We start from the raw sequence: 26,204 nt of genomic DNA on the forward strand, positions 1-26,204 counted from the left end.
TCAGACCTGTCCTTTAGTCTGCAGGTGGATCCAGTCCGTGAACTTGGTGACCTGTGTGTAGACTCCAGGGCGGTTCTGCCGAGCGCACCCCTCCCCCCAGCTCACGATCCCCGCCAGGAACCACCGCCGACCCCTCTCTAGACACACCAGAGGACCCCCTGAGTCACCCTAAACACACACACACGTTTAAACACAGACAGACACGTAAAACAGCAAAACACACAGGAAAACATCCACACAGATAAAACTCAACAAAGACAATGTAGAGGCACTTTAACACACACCACACACTCAGAAACCCCTCCTCACCTGACAGGCATCCACTCCTCCCTGCAGGTTGCCAGCACACAGCATCCTGGGAGTGACAGCGTCCTCATATAGCTTGTTACAGTTGTTCCTGTTGATGATCTTCACTGTGGCCTCCTGCAGCAGAGATGCCAGCTCACCTGGAACAAACACAGGAAGTCAGTAACACTTCGTTTTATATAGCTAGTTCTGTTAGAGTCAGTATTTACCTGGTATTTACAACAACAAAAATATGTGCAAACACCTGGAACTCAACAGAACATTCTTTATAGAATGTTGTATGAACGGTAACTAGCTGCAAAATCGTACAAGGATTCCAAAGAGACCAAAGTGTGTCAGTTGTCATGTTGGACACATTGTCTGTTTTCTGCCAGGTATCCAACATCAGCCGTTATCCCTGGGCAGCTCTTACCATCCTCCATCAGGACCCCCCAGCCCGTGACGTGGCAGCTGGTCCCGGTGGTGAAGGCGTGGGAAGAGGCGGGGACACAGACGGGCTGTACCAAGTCATTGAAGTAGACAGGGGTGCTGAGCTCCAGCAGGGCGATGTCATAGTCAGAGGTAAACTGGTCGTACTGGGAGTGGAGGATGATACGACGGATCTGTCTGGTGGCTGCAGCGTTGCTGGCCGTGTTCATCACACGCACGCCCATGTAGGCACGCCAAGACCGCGCATCAGAGTACCTACACACACAGCCATGCAGGGACACATATTGAAGTACACAGGCACACTAATCATCATTACAGTAATGATGATGATGATGAGGATTATTATTATGATGATGATGATGATGATGATGATAACGATGATAAGGACTATGATGTTCTTGATTTTTGATTTGAATCTCTTTTAGTCCCCATTTGAACTAATCTTCCAAGAGTCCTTGGAACATTTGAAATACAATGTATTATAATGATGATGATGATGATGATGATGATGATGATGATGAGGACTATGATGAGGAGGAGGAGGAGGAGGAGGACTATGATGATGATGAGGAGGACAATGATGATGATGATGATAAGGACTATGATGATGATGCTGATGATGATAAGGACTTTGATGATGATTATAAGGACTATGATGATGAGGAGGAGGAAAATGACGATGATGATGATAAGGACTATGATGATGATGATGATGATGATAACGAAAAAGACTATGATGATGATGACGATAATGAAAAGGACTATGATGATGAAGATAAGGACTATGATGATGATGACTATGATGATGATGATTATTATGATGATGATGATGATGATGATAATGATGATACGGACTGTGATGATGATGATAAGGACTATGATGACGATGAGGAGGAGGACAATGGTGATGATGATGAGATGATAATGATATACGGACTATGACGATGATAAGGACTATGATAATGATGATAAGGACTATGATGATGATGATAAGGACTATGATGACGATGATGAGGACTATGATGATGATGGAGGACAATGATGATGATAAAGACTAAAATGATGATGATGATAAGGACTATGATGATGATGATGATAATGAAAAATACTATGATGATGATGATGAAAAGGACTATGATGATGATGATAAGGACTATGATGATGGAGGAGGACAATGGTGATGATGATGATGATGATCATGAAAATGAATATGATGATGAGGATTATTATAATGATGATGATGATGATGATGAGGACTATGATGATGATGATACGGACTATGATGATGATAAGGACTATGATGATGATGATGATGATAAGGACTATGATGATGATGATAAGGACTATGATGATGATGATGAGGACAATGATGATGATGATAAAGACTAAAATGATGATGATGATAATGATAAGGACTATGATAATAAGGACTATGATGATGACTATTATGATGATGATGATGATGATGATGATAAGGACTATGATGATGACTTATGATGATGATGATGATAAGGACTATGATGATGATGATAAAAGGACTATGATGATGATGATGAGGACAATGATGATGATGATGATAAAATGATGATAAGGACTATGAGGAGGACTATTATGATGATGATAAGGACCATGATGATGATGATAAGGACAATGATGATGATGATGATGATGATGAGGAGGAGGACTATGATGATGATGATGAGGACTATTATGATGATGATGATAAGGACAATGATGATGATGATGATGATGAGGAGGACTATGATGATGATGATAAGGACTATGAGGAGGACTATGATGATGATGATGAGGACTATGATGATGATGACAAGGACTATGATAATGATGATGATAAGGACAATGATGATGATGATGATGAGGAGGAGGACTATGATGATGATGATAAGGACAATGATGATGATGATGATGAGGAGGACCATGATGATGATGATAAGGACTATGATGATGATGACAAGGACTATTATGATGATGATGATAAGGACAATGATGATGATGATGATGATGAGGAGGACTATGATGATGATGATAAGGACTATGATGATGATGACAAGGACTATGATAATGATGATGATAAGGACAATGATGATGATGATGATGAGGAGGACCATGATGATGTTGACGATGATCATCATCACGAATAAACGAATGAACACAGCAATGCTGACTACAATAACTAAGCATCTCACTTGATGGTGTCAGAGTCCTGGAAGCAGTGTGCAGCAGAGATGAGCCAGCGGCTGGTGACCAGGGTCGCTCCACACACATGCCCATAGCGCTCCATCTGTAGACTGACCTGCCACGGCCACGCCCCCGTCCCCGCATCAGACCCGCCCACTATCTTAGCACGCTTCCTGGGCCGGGTGCCACAACCTGGGGGGAAAGTAACTGGTGTAAAAATGTGTTATAACTGGTGTATGTAGGTTCATACATGTGTTATAACTGGTTTATGTAGGTTCATACATGTATTATAACTGGTATATGTAGGTTCATACATGTGTTATAACTAGTATATGTAGGTTCATACATGTGTTATAACTGGTGTATGTAATTTCATACGTGTGTTATAACTGGAATATGTAGGTTCATGCTTGTGTTATAACTGCTATGTGTAGGTTCATACGTGTGTTATAAGTGGTAATGAGTCTCACCGCAGCGCGTCTCGTCTGATCCATCAGAACAGTCTTTGACGCTGTCACACTCTGGGTTGATCTTATTCACACACTTCCCATTGGCACACTTATAGGAGGATGGAGAGCAGCCCTTATGGACTGGACACACAGAAAGAGAGGGAGGGAGGGAAAAACAGAGAAAGAGAGAGGGATTGAGGATTGGATGAATATAAACAAAGAAAGATGCAGGACGGATGGACCAATTGACAGATGGACTCACATGCTTTAGTGCAGTTGATCTCATCACTGCGGTCCTTGCAGTCTATGACACCATCACAAACGGAGGACTTGGAGACACACACCTTGTTGTGGCACATGTGGTAGCATTGACCTGCTGGGGGGACAACAAATCAAATGTTATTTGTCACATGCCCTGAACCTTACCGTTAAATGCTTACTTATAAGCCCTTAACCAACAATGCAGTTCAAGAAATAGAGATAATAAAATATTTGCTAAATAAACGAAAGTAAAAAAATAAATAAAAAAGTAACACAATAAAATAACAATAACGAGGCTATATACAGGGTGTACCGGTACCAGTTAATCAATGTACAGGGGTAATCAATGTACAGGGGGTTAATCAATGTACAGGGGTAGTTAATCAATGTACTACCGGTTAATCAATGTACAGGGGTACCGGTTAATCAATGTACAGGGGTACCGGTTAATCAATGTTAATCAATGTGGAGGCTATATCAATACAGGGTACCGGTTAATCAATGTACAGGGTGTTAATCAATGTACGTTAATCAATGTACCGGTTAATCAATGTACAGGGGTTAATCCGGTTAATCAATGTACAGGGGTACCGGTTAATCAATGTACAGGGGTACCGGTTAATCAATGTACAGGGGTACCAGTTAATCAATGTACAGGGGTACCGGTTAATCAATGTACAGGGGTACCAGTTAATCAATGTACAGGGGTACCAGTTAATCAATGTACAGGTTAATCAATGTACAGGGGTACCGGTTAATCAATGTACAGGGGTACCGGTTAATCAATGTACAGGGGTACAGTTAATCGGTACAGGAGTACGGTTATCAATGTACAGGGGTACAGTTAATCAATGTACAGGGGTACCAGTTAATCAATGTGGAGGCTATATACAGGGGGTACCGGTTAATCAATGTACAGGGGTACCGGTTAATCAATGTACAGGGGGTACCGGTTAATCAATGTACAGGGGTACCGGTTAATCAATGTACAGGGGTACCGGTTAATCAATGTACAGGGGTACCGGTTAATCAATGTACAGGGGTACCAGTTAATCAATGTGGAGGCTATATACAGGGGGTACCGGTTAATCAATGTGGAGGCTATATACAGGGGGTACCGGTTAATCAATGTACAGGGGTACCAGTTAATCAATGTGGAGGCTATATACAGGGGGTACCGGTTAATCAATGTGTAGGCTATATACAGGGGGTACCGGTTAATCAATGTGCAGGGGTACAGGTTAGTCGAGGTCATTTGTACATGTAGGTAGGGGTAAAGTGACTATGCATAGATAATAAACGGTTAATCAATGAGTAGCAGCAGTGTAGGCTATATAACCGGTTAAAAAAGGGGGAGGGGGGTCAATGTAAATAGTCCGAGTGGCCAGTTGATTAATTGTTCAGCAGTCTTATGGATTGGGGGTAGAAGCTGTTATGGAACCTTTTGGACCTAGAGTTGGTGCTCCAGTACCACTTGCCATGCGGTAGTAGAGAGAACAGTCTATGACTTGGGGGACTGGAGTCTCTGACAATTATTTGGGCCTTCCTCTGACACCGCCTGGTATAGAGGTCCTGGATGGCAGGAAGCTTGGCCCCAGTGATGTACTGGGCCGTACGCAGGACCCTCTGTAGCGCCTTACGGTCAGATGCCGAGCAGTTGCCATACCAGGCGGTGATGCAACCTGTCAGGATGCTCTTGATGGTGCATCTGTAGAACTTTTTGAGGATCAGGGGACCCATGCCAAATCGTTTCAGTCTCCTGAGGGGAAAAAGGTGTTGTCGTGCCCTATTCACGACTGTCTTGGTGTGTTTGTACCATGATAGTTTGTTAATGATGTGGACACCAAGGAACTGCTCTACTACAGCCCTGTTGGTGTGAATGGGGGAGTGTTTAGCCCTCCTTTTCCTGTAGTCCACGAAAAGCTCCTTTGTCTTGCTCACATTGAGGGAGAGGTCTCTGACCTCCTCCTTATAGGCTGTCTCATCATTGTTGGTGATCAGATCTACCAAATCAAATCAAATGTATTTATAAAGCCCTTACATCAGTCAATGTTACAAAGTGCTGTACCGAAACCCAGTCTAAAACATCAAACAGCAAGCAATGCAGGTGTAGAAGCACGGTGGCTAGGAAAAACTCTCTAGAAAGGCCAGAACCTAGGAAGAAACCTAGAGAGGAACCAGGCTATGAGGTGTGGCCAGTCCTGTTCTGGCTGTGCGAGGTTGAGATTATAACAGAACATGGCCAAGATGTTCAAATGTTCATCATTCAGAGTATCTCTACCGCTCCTGCTGTCTCTAGAGAGTTGAAAACAGCAGGTCTGGGACAGGTAGGACGTCCGGTGAACAGGTCAGGGTTCCATAGCTGCAGGCAGAACAGTTGAAACTGGAGCAGCGGCACGACCAGGTGGACTGGGGGCAGCAAGGATTCATCAGGTAGTCTGGGGCATGGTCCTAGGGCTTAGGTCCTCCGAGAGAGAGAAAGAAAGAGAGAAAAAGAGAGAACAACACTGTTGTGTAGTCAGCAATCTTAATGATGGTGTTGGAGTTGTGCTTGGCCACGCAGGCGTGGGTGAACAGGGAGTACAGCAGAGGAATAAGCACACACCCCTGAGGGGCCCCGTGTTGAGGATCAGCATGGCAGATGTGTTGTTGCCTACTCTTACCACCTGGGGGCGGAACGTCAGGAATTCCAGGATCCAGTTGCAGAGGGAAGTGTTTTGTCCCAGTGTCCTTAGCTTAGTGATGAGCTTTGTGGGCACTATGGTGTTGAACGCTGAGCTGTCGTCAATGAACAGCATTCTCACATAGGTGTTCCTTTTGTCCAGGTGGGAAAGGGCAGTGTGGAGTGCGATTGAGATTGTGTCATCTGTAGATCTGTACGGGCGGTGTGCGAATTGGAGTGGGTCTAGGGTGTCCAGTATAATGGTGTTGATGTGAATCATGACCAGCCTTTCAAAGCACTTCATGGCAACCGATGTGAGTGCCACAGGGCGGTAGTCATTTATTCAGGTTACCTTTGCTTCCTTGGGCACAGGGACTACGGTGGTCTGCTTGAAACATGTAGGTATTACAGACTCGGTCAGGGATAGGTTGAAAATGTCAGTGAAGACACTTTACAGTTGGTTCATGCATGCTCTGAGTACACATCCTGGTAATCCGTCTGGCCCTGCGGCCTTGTGAATGTTGACCTGGTTAAAGGTCTCACATCGGTGAAGGAGAGCGTGATCACACAGTCGTCTCGAAACTATGTTTGGTCATACGATACGGTAGCAGTAACATTATGTACAAAATAAGTTATAAACAATGCAAAAAAACAAACAAAACGGCGCAGTTGGTTAGGAGCACATAAAACGGCAGCCATCCCCCCGGGGGCATCATTATTACAGAGTAAACACCTGACCTAGGGCACGCACACACACACACGCACACACACACACACACACACACACACACACACACACACACACACACACACACACACACACACACACACACACACACACACACACACACACACACACACACACACACACACACACAAACAGAAACGCACACACAAACAGAAACGCACACACAAACAGAAACGCACACACAAACAGAAACGCACCCAGACCCAGAAATGGGGAGAGGGGCCGTCCTTACCACAGACCAGTCCTTCATGCAGCTGGCATAATGAAGACAAGTAACAAATGGTCTCACACAACCTTATGATGAACAAACAATGCAATGACGTTTATAAGTAGTTTATAATTAAGATAAAGTGTGTGGTCCAGGCATGTGTATGGTACTCACCACAGTCGGCCTCCTCGCTGCTATCTCCACATTTACTCTGGCTGTTACATTGGCTGCTGTGAGGCCGGCACTGACCGTTCCCACAATACACCTCACCTGGACGACAGGTCGCTACACACAACACAATATACTGGTCTTGTTTTGAAGAAATACAGTACTTATTGCACAGGCAGATCACTTATGGTGATCTTCGTCATCCTTACTGAATACATGTACAGTATGTGAGGAGTGTTGAGGGTAACATACAGCATTTAGCCTCGTCCCGTCCGTCTGAACAGTCTCTGACTCCGTCACACACCTTCCTGAGAGGAACACACCTCCCATCCCCACAGCGGAACTGGCGAGGACACGCTGGAGAGAGAGAGCGGGGGTTGAGAAAGGGAAAGATGAGAGAAAGAGAGACTGACTACAGTATCTCTGTATGGGTGAGAACCTGGAATCTACAGGTCTGTCTCAGTTTGTATGGTAGAGTTGAGTATTTTGGTTGTATAGCTCTGTATAGGCTAGTGTAAAGGACGTCACACTGCTTGCTCAGCGAGTACCACTTGCTCCAGATTCCACCGAGTCTTGAACCTAGCACCTCTGCCTTGCTAGCACACGTGACAGCCCTCTTGAAGCCTCTTACCAGTCGGCGCCAGTGAAAGTTAACAATTTGGCGGCGCAGGTGGCGACACCTCAGTCTGAGGAGTAAGTTTCACATCCAAATGAACTACACTTGCTGTCTTACTAGTTTGTGGTAGAAGTGTGAGGTAGAGGTGTGTCTGGTAGAGTTGTTTGGTAAAGGTGTGTGAAACAGGTGTGTCAGGTAGAGTTGTTTGATACAGGTGTCTGTGGTAGAGTTGTGTGATACAGGTGTCTGTGGTAGAGTTGTGTGATACAGGTGTCTGTGGTAGAGTTGTTTGATACAGGTGTCTGTGGTAGAGTTGTGGTAGGTGATGTGGTGTTTGATACAGGTGTCTGTGGTAGAGGTGTTTGATACAGGTGTCTGTGGTAGAGGTGTTTGATACAGGTGTGTGGTAGAGGTGTTTGATACAGGTGTCTGTGGTAGAGGTGTTTGATACAGGTGTCTGTGGTAGAGTTGTGTGATACAGGTGTCTGTGGTAGAGGTGCTTGATACAGGTGTCTGTGGTAGAGGTGTTTGATACAGGTGTCTGTGGTAGAGGTGTTTGATACAGGTGTGTGGTAGAGGTGTTTGATACAGGTGTGTGATAGAGGTGTGTGATACAGGTGTGTGGTAGAGGTGCTTGATACAGGTGTGTGGTAGAGGTGTTTGATACAGGTGTGTGTGATAGAGGTGTGTGATAGAGGTGTGTGATACAGGTGTGTGGTAGAGGTGTTTGATACAGGTGTGTGGTAGAGGTGTGTGATACAGGTGTGTGGTAGAGGTGTGTGATACCGGTGTGTGTGGTAGAGAAGTGTGATACAGGTGTGTGGTACAGGTGTGTGATACAGGTGTGTGTGGTAGAGTTGTTTGGTAAAGGTGTGTGAAACAGGTGTGTCAGGTAGAGTTGTGTGATACAGGTGTGTGGTAGAGGTGTGTGAGACAGGTGTGAGGTAGACGTGTGAGACATACTGCTCTCAGGGGAGAAGGCTCTGTAGAGAAGGTAGAAGCCCTTGTGAGTGACAGACTCATCAGAGTGGAAGTGTAGAGAGACGGGAGAGGAGTAGGTTTTCCTTCTGCCGCTGTCAGTCATGGGGTTACACAGCCTGAGACAACACACACACACACACACACACACACACACCAAATTGTATCTGTCACATGCGTCGAATACAACAGGACCTAGACCTGACAGTGTAACGCTTACTTACAAGCCCTAAACCAACAATGCAGTTTTAAGAAAAATACCTACAAAAATAAGAAATAAAAGTAACAAATTATTAAAGAGCAGCAGTAAAATAACAATAGCGAGGCTATATACAGGGGGTACCAGTACAGAGTCAATGTGCGAGGGCACCGTTTAGTCAAGGTAATTGAGGTGATATGTACATGTAGGTAGAGTTTTTAAAGTCACTAAATACATACATACAGTTCATGTAACATGCACACACCACATAGACAGTATTCACATTCACTGTGCAGTATGTCACCAGTACTGCTACCATGGCAACACTTACTTGACACCTCCAATGTCCAGCCAGTCTTTCTCACAGCTGTCCGAAGATGAAGAGTCCTGGATATTCAACGTCACAATTGTCATGGAGATCAGGTATCCAGGCAACGGTGGCTGAAAGAGACACAACAGAGAGAAGTAGAGGTTCAGATGCAGGAATGTGGAGAGATCTACTGTCAACACACACACACACACACACACACACACACACACACACACACACACACACACACACACACACACACACACACACACACACACACACACACACACACACACATACACACACACACACACACACACACTGTGGGTCTCCTGGGGTGTGAGCTCACCCGTATGGTCCAGCTGCAGTCGATGTTTGGGGGATAGTGGGCAGGGTAGTACGGAGAGGACAGAGAGCCATTCCAGGAGGACAGAGAGCCTCCACAACCTACAGGGGGCGATGGTGACACAGACCACACATCAACAGGAGTCTATAGGACAGCTGTAATAGACAAGTTATTACATAAGACATACGACCTATTGTAAAATACAGACGGTATCTTGGTGACTTGTGTTAGCTCCCAGAGCCAAGGCATTGGACTGACATGGTCTTTATTCTAGAATGTCTGTTACAGAGGTGTAATAAAGAACGAAAGAATGTCGAACACTCTAAATATGCACCCAATAATTTAATTTACAACCAGCGTTTCGGCAAGCAGTGCCATCCCCAGGGTTGTAGTGTGTGGTAATAGAAAATATTTTTTATAACTAAACCAAGATGGACCACAGCCTGTCATGTCAAACGGGAACAAATGAGTCATAGTGGGCAGAGCCAAGCAGGAGCTAGCGAGATCCTATTGGCGCGTTCTAGGATATATTTGCACATTTCCGTTAGGTAACGTCTAGTCTGTGAAGTGCACGTGTGCAATAACTGAATTCTCCTTTTGCTTCTGTCTAAAGAACTACATTTTTAGAAAACTTTTTCTGCGAAACTTAGTCCACTCTGTTCATAACAGATTCTAGTTTAGGGAACAGAAAACTGTATTGAGATGTTTCATCGATATCAAAATTTGCAGAATGACGGTCAAAATCCATCTCGTTCCATCTTCTCCCACTGCCGGCTGGCACTTGGCTTCCTCTCACTAGAGGAAACGCCAAGCGGATGCTTCATATGTATACATCCGGTGAAATATCTGTCTGTGGTAATAGTGTGTCTTTCCTGCTTTGGGGATGGCCTGGAAGTAGGCCTTGAAGATGGCTCCATCTCTCTGTCTGCTGAAGGAGAAGGTGACCAGCATCACGTTACCAGACGACGTCAGCTTCATTACAGGAGATGAGCCAGACACTGGGAGACCACACCACCTGGAATGGACAGATAGAAATGTCACAATACAGGCGTGCACGCACCCACCCACGCACCCATCCACGCACCCATCCACGCACCCACGCACGCACCCACCCACGCACGCACCCACGCACCCATCCACGCACGCACGCACGCACGCACGCACCCATCCACGCACCCACGCACGCACGCACGCACCCATCCACGCACCCACGCACGCACGCACCCACCCACCCACGCACCCATGCACGCACCCACGCACGCACCCACCCACCCACCCACCCACGCACGCACCCACCCACGCACCCATCCACGCACCCACCCACGCACCCACCCACACACGCACCCACGCACCCACGCACCCACCCACACACGCACCCATCCACGCACGCACCCACCCACCCACCCACCCACACATGCACCCACCCACCACGCACGCACGCACCCACGCACGCACGCGCACCCATCCCCCCACCCACCCACGCACCCACCCACCCACACACGCACCCATCCACGCACGCACCCACCCACGCACCCATCCACGCACGCACCCACGCACCGACCCACACACCACCCACACGCACCCACGCACGCACCCACCCACACACGCACCCATCCACGCACCCACACACGCACCCATCCACACACCCACGCACGCACCCACCCACCCACCCATGCACCCACCACGCACGCACCCACGCACGCACCCATCCACGCACCCACGCACGCACCCACCCACGCACGCACCCACCACGCACCCACCCACGCACGCACGCACACACGCACCCACCCATCCACGCACCCACCCACACACGCACCCATCCACGCACCCACGCACGCACGCACCCATCCACGCACGCACCCATCCACGCACCCACCCACGCACCCACCCACGTACGCACGCACGCACCCACGCACCCACCCACCCACGCACCCATGTCATGCACCCACGCACACACCCACGCACACACCCACGCACGCACCCACGCACGCACGCACGCACGCACCCACCCATCCACGCACCCACGCACGCACGCACCCACCCACCCACACACGCACCCATCCACGCACCCACGCACGCACGCACCCTTCCACGCACGCACCCACCCACGCACCCATCCACGCACCCACCCACGCACCCATCCACGCACCCACCACGCACCCATCCACGCATGCACGCACCCATCCACGCACCCACGCACGCACGCATGCACCCACCCACGCACCCATCCACGCACCCACCCACCCACCCACGCACACACCCACGCACCCACACGCACCCACACACGCACCCATCCACGCACGCACCCACCCACGCACCCATCCACGCACCCACGCACGCACGCACCCACCCACCCACACAAGCACCCACCCACGCACCCATCCACGCACCCACCACGCACGCACGCACCCACGCACACACCCATCCACCCACCCACCCACCCACGCACCCACCCACCCACACACGCACCCATCCACGCACGCACCCACCCACGCACCCATCCACGCACCCACTCACGCACCCACGCACCCACCCACACACGCACCCACGCACCCACGCACGCACCCACCCACACACGCACCCATCCACGCACCCACACACGCACCCATCCACGCATGCACCCATCCACGCACCCCCACGCACGCACCCACCCACCCACACACGCACCCACCCACCCACGCACCCATCCACCCACCCACCCACGCACCCACCCACCCACCCACACACGCACCCATCCACGCACGCACCCACCCACCCACGCACGCACCCACCCACACACGCACCCATCCACGCACCCACACACGCACCCATCCACGCACGCACCCACCCACGCACCCACGCACGCACCCACCCACCCACACACGCACCCACCCACGCACCCACCCACGCACCCACCACGCACGCACCCACGCACGCACCCACGCACGCACCCACCCACGCACGCACCCACCACGCACGCACCCACGCATGCACGCACCCACCCATCCACGCACCCACGCACGCACGCACCCACCCACCCACACACGCACCCATCCACGCACCCACGCACCCATCCACGCACCCACGCACGCACGCACCCATCCACGCACGCACCCACCCACGCACCCATCCACGCACCCACCCACGCACCCATCACGCACCCACCACGCACGCATGCACCCACCCACGCACCCATCCACGCACCCACGCACACACCCACGTACACATGCACACGCACCCACGCACGCACACACATCCACGCACGCATGCACACACACACAATAATATTGTGCACATACACTAAATACACAAGAGTGTGAAGGACACCCCTTCAATTTAGTGGATGTGGCTATTTCACCACACCTGTTGCTGACAGGTTTTTAAAATCGAACACACAGCCATGCAATCTCAATAGACAAGCATTGGCAGTAGAATGGCCTTATTGAAGAGCTCGCTGACTTTCAACATGGCACCCTTAAAGGATGCCACCTTTCCAACAAGTCAGTTCATCAAATTTCTGCCCTGCTAGAGCTGCCTCAGACGACTATAAGTGCTGTTATTGTGAAGTGGAAACGTCTAAGAGCAACAATGGCACAGCCGCGAAGTGGTAGGCCACACAAGCTCACAGAACAGGACCGCCGAGTGCTTAAGTGCGTAAAAATTGTCTGTCCTCATTGCAACAGTCACTACCAAGTTCCAAATTGCCTCTGGAAGCAACGTCAGCACAATAACTATTCGTCAGGAGCTTCATGAAATGGGTTTCCGCGGCAGAGCTGCCACACACAAGCCTAAGATCACCATGCGCAATGCCAAGCGTCGGCTGGAGTGATGTAAAGCTTGCCGCCATATTACTCTGGAGCAGTGGAATTGCGTTCTCTGTAGTGTTGAATCATACTTCATCATCTGGCAGTCTGACCAACGAATCTCGGTTTGGCGGATGCCAGGAGAACGCTACCTGCCCGAATGCATCGTGCCAACTGAAAAGTTTGGTGGAGAAGGAATAATGTTCTGGGGCTGTTTTTAATTTTCTCAGGCCTGCACAGAGCCCTGACCTCAATCCCATCGAACACCTTGGGGATGAATTGGAACACTGACTGCGAGCCAGGCTGAGTCACCCAACATCAGTGCCCGACCTCACTAATGCTTTTGTGGCTGAACGGAAGCAAGTCCCAGCAGCAATGTTCCAACATCTAATGGAAAGGCATCCTAGAAGAATGGATGCTGTTATAGTTCATGTATATGTCCTACCTGGCGATGATCTTGTTCTGTAGTGGCAACAGGAAGTCATAGGCAGACAGTTTGTGGGAGGAGCAGCTTCCGGGTGTGGCTCCATGCAGGGTGAGGACGACCAGACGCACCACATGACCTGACGGGACACGAAGGCGCCACTGGTAGTATGGCTTCTTGGGACTCACCAAGCTCAGGGTACGGTTGTTACCGTACTTCGCATAGAGGTCAAAGGACATTGCTAGGGAGAGGGAAAGATTGGTGGAAGTGTGGGGTTGCTGTCACCAAGGTTGTGGGTTCATACTTTATAGGTCATACCAGAAAGTGTCTTTGGTTGAAGAGTCTTTGGAGTGACCATATCTGTATGTTTATATTCTAAGAAAGACAATGATTTCTCACCTTGGAATCCCAGCTGCCACTTGCCGCTCTGTAGAGAGTTCTGCAGGGAGTTGGGGTTCTTGATTTTATCTGCCTTGTCATCTGAATCATAGTCATAGTCTAAACCTGTACACAAATACATACAATATGGTAGGTACAAATTTGAGTTTTAAATAGCATGAGAAGCAAGAATACACACTAAAGAAAGGATTCTGGGAGCTGTAGTCACAGAGAGACAGAGCGTGAGCAAGAGAGAGAGAGGCAGCGAGGCAGAGAGAGAGAGAGAGAGAGAAAGAGAGAAAGAGAGAGAGAGATAAAGAGAGAGAAAGAGAGAGAGAGACAGAGACAGAGACAGAGACAGAGAGAGAGAGAGAGAGAGAGAGATACAGAAAGAGAGAGAGAGAGGGATACAGAGAGAGAGAGAGACAGAGAGAGAGCGAGCGAGAGAGAGAGAAGTTACAGTACCCAGCAGGTTGAGTGATTCGTTGTCTCTCTCCATGTAATAGCGCTCCTCGTTCTGGCTGTACAGCAGCTTATTGGTGCCAGGGAGACGGCGCTGTACAAGCTTTGTACTCCACCGCTGGATCTCCATGGCAACGCCCCCAGGGCCCGAGAACTTACTCCAGTAGAACACGTTCAGTCCATCTGCTCCTTCACTGTCAACACACACACACGCACACACACACGGAAGCAAACACCGTTACAAACGGACTACATTACTAACGGTGATTATCTGGTTTCCTGGTGTAGGCTCACATCCAGGGCTCACCTGAAGGCAGTAATTCCTGAGCGTAGGTAGTAGGCGCTCCAGGGAGAGGACTCATACAGCTCTGAGAACTGATCACAACATTGTTATAATGCCATCCCAATGTTGAGAAAAAACACACATTGGAAAAACATACAATGGGATAAACCTTTAACTGAGGAAATGTTACACTGAATGTGATGTCACAGAGTGACATCACAGCACCAAGACTGAGGTCACAACTGTGTGTGTGTGCATATGTGAGTGTTTTTGAGTATGTCTGTGTATATGTGACACCAGCGCACCTGGCGGAACCTGCAACCTGAGAACAAAAGCCCTTCTCTTTTTGTGTGTGTGTGTGTGGGGGGGGGGGGCATGTGAATGTCTGTGTGCATGTGGAGGTGTGCATGTGTGTCTGTGTGTGTCTGTCTGTGCCCATCTGTGTGTGTGACTGGTTTTGTGCAGCATAGAGCTCCATTGTCTCCAGACATCCCAGTCAGCCATGTAGAGGTAATGTATATCCTTGGTGGTATGGGTCTGTGGCCCCCGGTTTAATCAACAGAGACCTAATATGGTAACAGAGACCAGTATAGCCAAATTACAGCAATTACTGCAGACCTATTAGGACTTTCAACCCTATCAATTAACTCTACCATGTATATTAACCTTTCTCTGTCTAAAGAGTGTATCCATCTCTTCTCTTGTCTTTCAATGCTTTTCACTCTCTCCTTACACTCTCTGTGAGTCCTGATCCCTTCCTTTCCATCAGTCTCCTCAGTTTCCCTCTCTCTTTGTCTCTACCGCTGCACCTAAATCCATCTCTTTCCTCACCCTATCCCAACCTGATCTCTCTCTCTCTCTCTCTCTCTCTCTCACTCCTCACCTCTTCCCTCGAATCCTCCTTTCGTCTTCCTCTCTCTTCATCTCTTACTTATCACCCCTCCCCTCCCTCCTCCCAACCCCTTCCCCTCCCAATCTCTCAGTCTGGCTGTGTGGGGCTACTGGCTCTCTCAATTCAATTTCAATTTAAGGGGCTTTATTGGCATGGGAAACATATGCTTACATTTTAATGACTATACTGCATAAGGTTTTGTAACAATGTGCAAATAGTTATAGTACAAAAGGGAAAATAAATAAGCATCAATATGGGTTGTATTTACAATGGTGTTTGTTCTTCACTGGTTGCCGTTTTTCTTGTGGCAACAGGTCACAAATCTTGCTGCTGTGATGTCACACTGTGGAATTTCACCCAGTAGATATGGGAGTTTATCAAAATTGGGTTTGTTTTTGATGTTCTTGTGGGTCTGTGCGAACTGAGGAAAATATGAGTCTCTAATATGGTCATACATTTGGCAGGATGTTAGGAAGTGCAGCTCCGTTTCCACCTCATTTTGTGGGCAGTATGCACATAGTCTGTCTTCTCTTGAGAGCCATGTCTGCCTATGGCGGCCTTTCTCAATAGCAAGGCTATGCTCACTGAGTCTGTACATAGTCAAAGCTTTCCTTAAGTTTGGGTCAGTCACAGTGGTCAGGTACTCTGCCACTGTGTACTCCCTGTTTATAGGGCCAAATAGCATTCTAGTTTGCGCAGTTTTTTTGTCAATTCTTTCCAATGTGTCAAGTAATTATCTTTTTGTTTTGTCATGATTTGGTTGGGTCTAATTGTGTTGTTGTCCTGAGGCTCTGTGGGGTCTGTTTGCGTTTGTGAACAGAGCCCCAGGACCAGCTTGCTTAGGGGAATCTTTTCCAGGTTCATCTCTCTGTAGGTGATGGCTTTCTTATGGAAGGTTTGGGAATCGCTTCCTTTTAGGTGGTTGTAGAATTGAATGTCTCTTTTCTGGAGTTTGAAAATTAGTGGGTTTCAGCCTAATTCTGCTCTGCATGCGTTATTTGGAGGATATTTTGGCAGAATTCTGCATGCAGTCTCAATTTGGTGTTTGTCCCATTTTGTGAATTCTTGATTGGTGAGCGGACCTCAGACCTCACAACCGTAAAGGGCAATGTGTTCTATAACTGATCCTAAATTGGTATGTTGAATTTTATGTTCCTTTTGATGGAGTAGAAGGCCCTTCTTGCCTTGTCTCTCAGATCGATCACAGCTTTGTGGAAGTTACCTTTGGCATTGATGTTTAGGCCGAGGTATGTATAGTTTTTTGTGTGTTCTAGGGCAACAGTGTCTAGATGGAATTTGTATTTGTGCTCATGGCAGCTGAACCTTTTTAGGAACACCATTATTTTTGTCTTACTGAGATGTACTGTCAGGGCCCAGGTCTGACAGAATCTGTGCAGAATATCTAGGTGCTGCTGAAGGCCCTCCTTGGTTGGGGACAGAAGCACCAGATCATCAGCAAACAGTAGACATTTGACTTCAGATTGTAGTAGGGTGAGGCCGGGTGCTGCAGACTGTTCTTGTGCCCTCGCAAATTTGTTGATATATATGTTGAAGAGGGTTTGGCTTAAGCTGTATCCCTGTCTCACCCCACGGCCTTGTGAAATGAAATGTGTGTGTTTTTTGCCCATTTTAACTGCACAATTTTTATTTGTCTTTGTTTTGGTCTCTCTCTCTCTCTCTCTCTCTCTGCCAAAGCAAATGGAATAGACAATAAACAAGGGAAATATTAGTAAACATGAAAAGAGTATTGACATTTCAAATGTTATATAATTGGCTATGTGCAGTGTTGTAACAATGTGCAAGTAGTTGCAGTAAGAAAGGGAAAATAAATGAACAGATAACGGCCACAAATCTTGGTATTTCCCCTAACAGATATGGGAATTTATCAATGTTCGATTTGATTTCAAATTCTTTGCGGGTCTGTGTGATCTGTGGGAAATATGTATCTCTAATGTGGTCATACATTTGGCAGGAGGTTAGGAAGTGCAGCTCAGTTCTCTCTTTCTCTCTTTCTGTGTGGTGTGGCGGTAGTGAGACACAGAGTAGCTGATTGTGTGAAAGCCCGATAGACAATGTTTTTATTGAGGATCTGCTCTTCCTCTCACTCCAGCTACTTGGGCCCTGCTGTTCTCACAAACGCTGGGCTTGTCCTCGCTGCTGAAAAGGGCCTGGTCTCTAGGGGCCTCAGACCTCAGCGCCCCAGGACTCACACACACACACAGACCTGGGCTCCTGTTACACACCCGCTTTACATTTAACACTGAGACAGAGAAGGAGGGGGAGAAAGGGAGGAAGGGATATGGGGGAGAGAAACTGGGTGCTTATATTTGTCCTGTTTCACACATGTACAAGGGGAGAGAGAGACGGGAGAGAAGGGAAAAAGGACGAGGGGAGAGAGAGACCAGCAGCCTTCAGGAGTAGAATTAGTACCACAGCATTCTTTAAAGTGCCAAATATATGCATATCATTCAGGACTATGCTCTAAAATGACACAGGGAGGGAGGTTCTAGAAACACCAGGGTTCTAGACTTGATATGTTCTAATCTGAGTGTACAAAACATTAGGAACACCTACACTTTCCAGGTGAACGCTATGGTCCCTTATTTATGTCACTTGTTAAATCCATTTCAATCAGTGTAGATGAAGGGTAGGAGACAGGTTAAATAAGGATTTTTAAGCCTTGAGACATTTGAGACATGGATTGTGTATGTGTGCCATTCAGAGGGTGAATGGACAAGACAAAATATTTAAGTGCCATTGAACAGGGTGTGGTAGTAGGTGCCAGGTGCACCAGTTTGAGTGTGTCAAGAACTGCAATGCTCAACAGTTTCCTGTGTGTATCAAGAATGGTCCACCACCCAAAGAATATTCGGCCAACTTGACACAACTGTGGGAAGCATTGGAGTCAACATGGGCTAGCAGCAAAGTGGAACACTTTCGATACCTTGTAGTCCATGCCCCAATGGATTGAAACAGTTCTGTGGGCAAAACGGTGTGCAACTCACTATTATAAACGCATTCCTAATGTTTTGTACCATCAGCGTATTTATGAGAGAGAGGAGAAAAAGAGAGAAGTATTATCTCAGAGCATCAGGACAGGACAGGAAAAGACAGGACAGGGCAGATAGACCATAACACTTACATAAAGGTTTAGAGCCTGAGCCTGAAGGCGGAACTGTGGAGAGGCGGGGTCAGTCAGGTCCAATGAGAAGCTAATGTTGGGAAACTCCACGCTGCCACCAAGGTAGAACACTGAAGGGGGTGGAGCTTGAAGGCAAACACATTGTTATGCTTTGAAAGTAGAGCTCACGAGCCACAAATGGTCCCCTGAAAATTGCATACTGTGTAACATATGTGCATATGTAGGCACCACATCACTGCTCTCACTCTCGCTCTGCTGTGGGTGCATCATGTGTCTCTTGCTAGCTGTCACTTATATGGCGAGGGGTTCGAAGCTCACTGATTGAACTTGAATTGCTAGGTGGCTGGCCCACCTGGGGGAAAGCTGGGGGAAATGGCGCAGCACAGCTTCCAAATAAACAGTTGCTTTCAAACTAAGGATTTCACGGCTAATTGAGGTAAGACAGTAATTCTGTTCACAGATTATGCACATATGAACTACAGATTATGCACACCCAGCCCAAAGCGGGAGGTTTAAAAAATACTAGTCACCAAAGATCCAGAGCATGTCTTTAAATAATTTAAGCATAATTTCTAAGACAATATATACAAAAGGGTGGGTTTGTGTCGAAACCCAGAGTCTGCACACACACACACACACACACACACACACACACACACACACACACACACACACACACACACACACACACACACACACACACACACACACACACGATACTGCTTACTTACATGTAAAGAAATGGAGACTCAGTGCAATGGCGGCAGTGAATGGCAAGAGGGGTAGGACCCCCAGAGCCCACCTCCTCCTTCCCACACAGACAGGTCCTCTGCTTCCCTTGTCCCCCTGGTCCTTCCAGTCGCTCTGAGTCTTGGACTCCGTGGGGGGGCTAAGTGACTGGGTGGGCTCTGTAATGACCCCCTATATCAGATACAAACCTGCTTCACTTATTCACATCACAACACCCCCCGTCTCTCTTTGTGTGTGAGTAGACCTCTTTGTGTGTAAGTAGGCATCTCTCTTTGTGTGTGTAGACCTCTCTCTTTGTGTGTGAGTAGACCTCTCTCTTTGTGTGTGAGTAGGATTCTCTCTTTGTGTGTGAGTAGACCTCTCTCTTTGTGTGTGAGTAGGCTTCTCTCTTTGTGTGTGAGTAGGCTTCTCTCTTTGTGTGAGTAGACCTCTCTCTTTGTGTGTGAGTAGGATTCTCTCTTTGTGTGAGTAGACCTCTCTCTTTGTGTGAGTAGACCTCTCTCTTTGTGTGAGTAGACCTCTCTCTTTGTGTGAGTAGACCTCTCTCTTTGTGTGAGTAGACCTCTCTCTTTGTGTGTGAGTAGGCTTCTCTCTTTGTGTGTGAGTAGACCTCTCTCTTTGTGTGTGAGTAGGCTTCTCTCTTTGTGTGTGAGCAGGCTTCTCTCTTTGTGTGTGAGTAGACCTCTCTCTTTGTGTGTGAGTAGGCTTCTCTCTTTGTGTGAGTAGACCTCTCTCTTTGTGTGTGAGTAGGCTTCTCTCTTTGTGTGAGTAGACCTCTCTCTTTGTGTGAGTAGACCTCTCTCTTTGTGTGTGAGTAGGCTTCTCTCTTTGTGTGTGAGTAGGCTTCTCTCTTTGTGTGTGAGTAGGCTTCTCTCTTTGTGTGTGAGTAGGCTTTGTGTGTTCTCTCTTTGTGTGTGAGTAGGCTTCTCTCTTTGTGTGTGAGTAGGCTTCTCTCTTTGTGTGTGAGTAGGCTTCTCTCTTTGTGTGTGAGTAGGCTTCTCTCTTTGTGTGTGAGTAGGCTTCTCTCTTTGTGTGTGAGTAGGCTTCTCTCTTTGTGTGTGAGTAAGCTTCTCTGTTTGTGTGTGAGTAGGCTTCTCTCTTTGTGTGTGAGTTGGCCTCTCTCTTTGAGTGTGAGTAGGCTTCTCTCTTTGTTTGTGAGTAGGCTTCTCTCTTTGTGTGTGAGTTGGCCTCTCTCTTTATGTGTGAGTAGGCTTCTCTCTTTGTGTGTGAGTTGGCCTCTCTCTTTGTGTGTGAGTTGGCCTCTCTCTGTGTGTGAGTAGGCCTCTCTCTTTGTGTGTGAGTAGGCTTCTCTCTTTGTGTGTGAGTAGGCCTCTCTCTTTGTGTGTGAGTAGACCTCTCTCTTTGTGTGTGAGTAGACCTCTCTCTTTGTGTGTGAGTAGGCTTCTCTCTTTGTGTGTGAGTAGGCTTCTCTGTTTGTGTGTGAGTAGGCTTCTCTCTTTGTGTGTGAGTTGGCCTCTCTCTTTGTGTGTGAGTAGGCTTCTCTCTTTGTGTGAGTAGGCTCTCTCTTTGTGTGTGAGTAGGCATCTCTCTGTGTGTGAATAGGCCTCTCTCTTTGTGTGTGAGTAGGCCTCTCTCTTTGTGTGTGAGTAGGCATATCTCTGTGTGTGAGTAGGCCTCTCTCTTTGTGTGTGAGTAGGCCTCTCTCTTTGTGTGTGAGTTGGCCTCTCTCTTTGTGTGTGAGTAGACCTCTCTCTTTGTGTGTGAGTAGGCTTCTCTCTTTGTGTGTGAGTTGGCCTCTCTCTTTGTGTGTGAGTAGGCCTCTCTCTTTGTGTGTGAGTAGGCTTCTCTCTTTGTGTGTGAGTAGGCTTCTCTCTTTGTGTGTGAGTTGGCCTCTCTCTTTGTGTGTGAGTTGGCCTCTCTCTTTGTGTGTGAGTAGACCTCTCTCTTTGTGTGTGTTGGCCTCTCTCTTTGTGTGTGAGTTGGCCTCTCTCTTTGTGTGTGAGTAGGCTTCTCTCTTTGTGTGTGAGTAGGTTTCTCTCTTTGTGTGTGAGTTGGCCTCTCTCTTTGTGTGTGAGTTGGCCTCTCTCTTTGTGTGTGAGTAGACCTCTCTCTTTGTGTGTGAGTTGGCATCTCTCTTTGTGTGTGAGTTGGCCACTCTCTTTGTGTGTGAGTAGGCTTCTCTCTTTGTGTGTGAGTAGGCTTCTCTCTTTGTGTGTGAGTAGGCCTCTCTCTTTGTGTGTGAGTAGGCTTCTCTCTTTGTGTGTAAGTAGGCCTCTCTCTTTGTGTGTAAGTAGGCCTCTCTCTTTGTGTGCGAGTAGGCTTTGTCAGGTAGCAGGTAGCCTAGTGGTTAGAGCGTTAGGTCAGTAATCAAAAGGTTGCTAGATTGAATCCTTGAGCCGACAAGGTAAAAATCTATCGTTCTGCCCCTGAACAAGGCAGTTAACCCACTGTTCCTAGGCCATCATTATAAATAAAGAATGTGTTCTTAACTGACTTGCCTAGAAAATAAAAAATATGTCTGTATGGTCTCTCTCGCACTCCCTCTCTGTCTCAGCATATTTACTTTCTGCCAGTCCCCAACCACCGGATGTGCCGGTTTTCCAGGGAAAATGGAAATAGAACCCATAACACAAGTTCCTCTTTTGGACATTAATAACAAGGTGACACCAAAGATCATGGATATACTGACAAGATACTTTTCTATCCGCTCTAACAATGGTAGTCGTTGTCCACAAAGCGGCACGGCGGACTGTCTAACTCCCACCTATCTTTTCTTTGGATTGGTGAATACATCTCATTACTTTTGCACTATTCGATGAGGTTTGTTGACGTCAACTGCCTGTATTCAATGGCGAGAGATGCTATGCTACTAGCCTCATGCCATGAACATGCATAGCCATCTGGAGACAACTTCGATATGAAGTATTTTTACTCAAAGTTGTGGGGATGTCATATCAGTACACTCATAACAACCTAAGAATTACGAAACGTATATTAAATCAAATAAACCTCTGTAGCAAAAAGCCATAAATGTTTTTGTTGACCAAATTCGACACTCTCTCATAGAGCCCCACAGTGGATGTGTCATAATACCCATAAAACCAAGCGGTCAAACAGGGAAAGTGTTCCAATCGTTTTTCCACCCTTCATTTTTTGAATTTGGCTGTGTTTCGTGTAGGCTGACCCTGGTGATGTTTTGATAACTGTGTAAATCTCTCTCGGACAAGGTGACTTTTATCAATATATTCGTCTCTATCTACTTTCAGATTCGAAAATGCGAATTAGCATAAAAGTAGACATCATGCAAGACTACAACTCCCTGCTAGCTCCTACACGCCATCTCTAGCTGAGACCTTTTCTTACAGCTATTGTGTCAATTTAAAACTTGCACAAGACAATTTACAGAATTGTCAATTTAAAGAAATGTAGCTAATTTATTCATTACTAAATTTAGCTAACATTAGATAGTTAATCCAGAGATTCTTCCCTTTGCCTTGATTCGGCAGTCTCATCCAGATCATCATGGCATATGTAGTTCTTTATGATAGCGACATTAGCAGCTAGAAAGCACTTCATTTTTGAGGGGTAAATACCTTGTCCTAGAGAGATTTAAACAGTTATCAAAATGTCACGCCAGGGTAAGCCTACACGAAACACAGCCATTATTTGAAGTTTATTAAATCCCCAATGGGAAAAATTAATGGTGGAAAAATTATTGGAATAATTTCCTTGTTTGACCGCTAGGTTTTATGGGTATTATAACTCATACTGTGGTAGCCTACAGACCTCCATAGAAAAACTCCTTGCTTGGTTGTTGGGAGACAGTTGGGTCTCTCTCTTTACCTTTTCCTCTCTGGCCACACTCCATCTTAACTCCTCTACATTTACAGGATTGGTTGAACAGTGCAGAAGTGAACCTCCACCCCCGTTTTTTATTTATTCTCATCAAGATCAGTATTTAGGGGATCTAGTTTCAGCCTTTTATTTTATGCCTGCTACATTAGGTTAGAGCATATTCAAGTGATGGGTCAGCATTACAAAGGTTTAACAGGCCACATAGTCAATAAAAATAATAATTAAAAACTTAATTTATCTTACATGTAGGCCTACCCAGTACCCACCTTTCCAGTCCACCATGTAGCCTACTGTTTACTTAGCGCAGTAGGGTAAACACTAAACACATACCTAAATCAAGTTACCCGAGAGCGACAACAGCAGCAAACTGTCCTTTGTTTCTGAAGGAATTGAAGTAAAACATTTGGCGTCTTGGCAGGATCCCCCAAGGGAGCACACAAAGCGTGGCTCCAGGGGTCTGCTTTCCCACGGCCTTGCGCAGCAGTGTCAGCACTGAATCAAGCGCGTCCTCTGACGGACATTCATGAGAGTGAGAACCAGATTTCCCTAGAGACTGATTTTACAATTAAGATGAACCAGAACTAAGTGGGGAAAGTTGGCGGCCGACTCAAAACCATTACCGGTGAGCCAGCACATCCAATTATAACAGCACATCCAATTGAAACAATTTATAACAGCTAAAAGTAAGACCTAATATAATGAAAAGTAAATTGATAAAAACCTATACCTGAGAAGACTGTTGCTTTGATTGTGCAGCCTGAAAGCATCCCTTTGTCTCCCCTGTCTTTGCGGACAGGGTGAAAAGTGCAGTGAGTGCTGAAGCCATCTCTCTTACCTGTGCAGGTGAACCAACAGCAGAACAATGTCCATATCCCGAGACACTGTAAACCTCACAAGTTCTGCTTTTAGGGAAAGTCCTCATGGCACTGTCCCGTTTAGCTCCGTGGCGGCGATATGCAATGATACCCCAGGCATAGAAATTACAGAGGGAGGAGATCCTCTTTGCGACCCTAAAGTTCCTTTGAAAAAGCGCAGAAACCGGACCTGAGCGGGTCGGATGCGGCGGGAGCATTCACTCACTCACTCACTCCCCCATATACCTGTGCGAGCAGGTGTCACACGGAGCCCCAGCATGCAGTGCGGCACAATGGGACCACTATGAAAGAGTACAATCCACACAACCATCCGTGCGACAGAAATTGGGGGCAAACTTGCTCCCCCGCGTGCCTGGCTGGACAAAAGAATGTTTGATGCCACTGTGTGTAAGGTATTACAAAAATGGAAACTTGGCTGCCATGTCCGTGGGTGTTACATAGGGCTCTGTGGAACCACAATAACCTGTAATTATTGGCCAGACAGTGTAACAAGACAGATCGAAATTTACTGGGGGTTTAGGAGCCAGGTCCAACTCGCAGTGTCATAAAAACGTTACAACTATTATCACATGACCCTCCCCTTGTACTGTGAATAAAAATGTGCACATCCTCCCCAGTCATAGCCTTTTACCAAAACATGATTAGCACCACAAGTAATGGCTTTAGCAACTTGGTGTTCATGTGGATGTCACTTGAACACTTCAACATGGTTTTGTGGGACAGTCGATGCCATGCTGGGCTACAGCCCAGAAGGTTGAGGAGCTCTCTTCTCCCTGTCTGTTTCATTACTTCACAATCAGAGCGGGTTGCAGACAGTAATCAGCTAGGAGGAAATCAGATTAACATTTTGATGCCATATTTGTAATATATTTGTCAATGCACCACACAACCAATAAGCAACGCTGCATACATATTACCGACTTGGAGCATTTAATCATGGTTTGCATTTTCCACACCACAATCAAATAGAGCATGTCGATCTTGACAAACAGAAATAACATCCCTCCCTACTCATATAGAAGGTTTGGCTTGACAATCTCCAAATGTCATTAAACTTTTTATTGTTTTGTAATAGATGTCTCTTTCCATTCATCGCATGGCAGGTGGGCAGTTTGGACCCTGGAAAAAATATAAGAGTGTTGTAGATGAACATTTGCAGGTAGCCTACAGGAGACTTTTGAAGTAGCCTGATCAGATTAACACATTGTGACTGGTTGTGTTTATGCCACACATAAATTAAATGACAAATGGAATATCTACATAGGTGTACAGAAGCCCATTATCAGCAACCATCACTCCTATGTTCCAATGGCACTTTGTGTTAGCTAATCCAAGTTTATCATTTTATGTTAGCACAGCTGAAAACTGTGGTACTGATTAAAGAAGCAACAAAACTGGCCTTCTTTTGACAAGTTGAGTATCTGGAGCATCAGCATTTGTGGGTTCGATTACAGGCTTAAAATGGCCAGAAACAAAGAACTGGAGTTCGGCCCCAATGATGTACTGGGCTGTCCGCACCAA

The 26,204-nt window shown here is 47.0% G+C and overlaps 1 protein-coding gene across 1 annotated transcript; it reads right to left on the reverse strand.

Annotated features, from left to right (window-relative positions):
* LOC135523197 (suppressor of tumorigenicity 14 protein homolog) lies at positions 1-24,730 on the reverse strand. Its single transcript, XM_064949918.1, has 19 exons — positions 24,644-24,730; positions 19,974-20,163; positions 19,243-19,367; positions 15,233-15,300; positions 14,929-15,119; positions 14,485-14,589; positions 14,107-14,326; positions 10,754-10,894; positions 9,883-9,982; positions 9,555-9,664; positions 9,010-9,143; positions 7,683-7,787; positions 7,437-7,547; positions 3,646-3,759; positions 3,405-3,524; positions 2,943-3,126; positions 719-990; positions 310-446; positions 1-168 (listed from the first exon to the last, which is right to left on the reverse strand). The coding sequence occupies exons 1-19, from the start codon at positions 24,728-24,730 to the stop codon at positions 1-3; spliced, it is 2,682 nt and encodes an 893-aa protein (XP_064805990.1).
* Positions 24,731-26,204: the final 1,474 nt, after the last annotated feature.

Source organism: Oncorhynchus masou, chromosome 30 (genome assembly GCF_036934945.1).
Source record: "Oncorhynchus masou masou isolate Uvic2021 chromosome 30, UVic_Omas_1.1, whole genome shotgun sequence".
Taxonomy (NCBI): Eukaryota; Metazoa; Chordata; class Actinopteri; order Salmoniformes; family Salmonidae; genus Oncorhynchus; species Oncorhynchus masou.

Bases quoted from the DNA above. Each gene is read 5' to 3' on its own strand.
- LOC135523197 (XM_064949918.1), bottom strand. From the start codon at position 24,730: ATGAGGACTTTCCCTAAAAGCAGAACTTGTGAGGTTTACAGTGTCTCG. The intron at 20,164-24,643 runs GTAAGAGAGATG...TATCTGATATAG, and splicing joins CTGTTGGTTCACCTGCACAG to GGGGTCATTACAGAGCCCAC. The intron at 991-2,942 runs GTGAGATGCTTA...CTGTGTGTGTAG, and splicing joins CAGGACTCTGACACCATCAA to GTACTCTGATGCGCGGTCTT.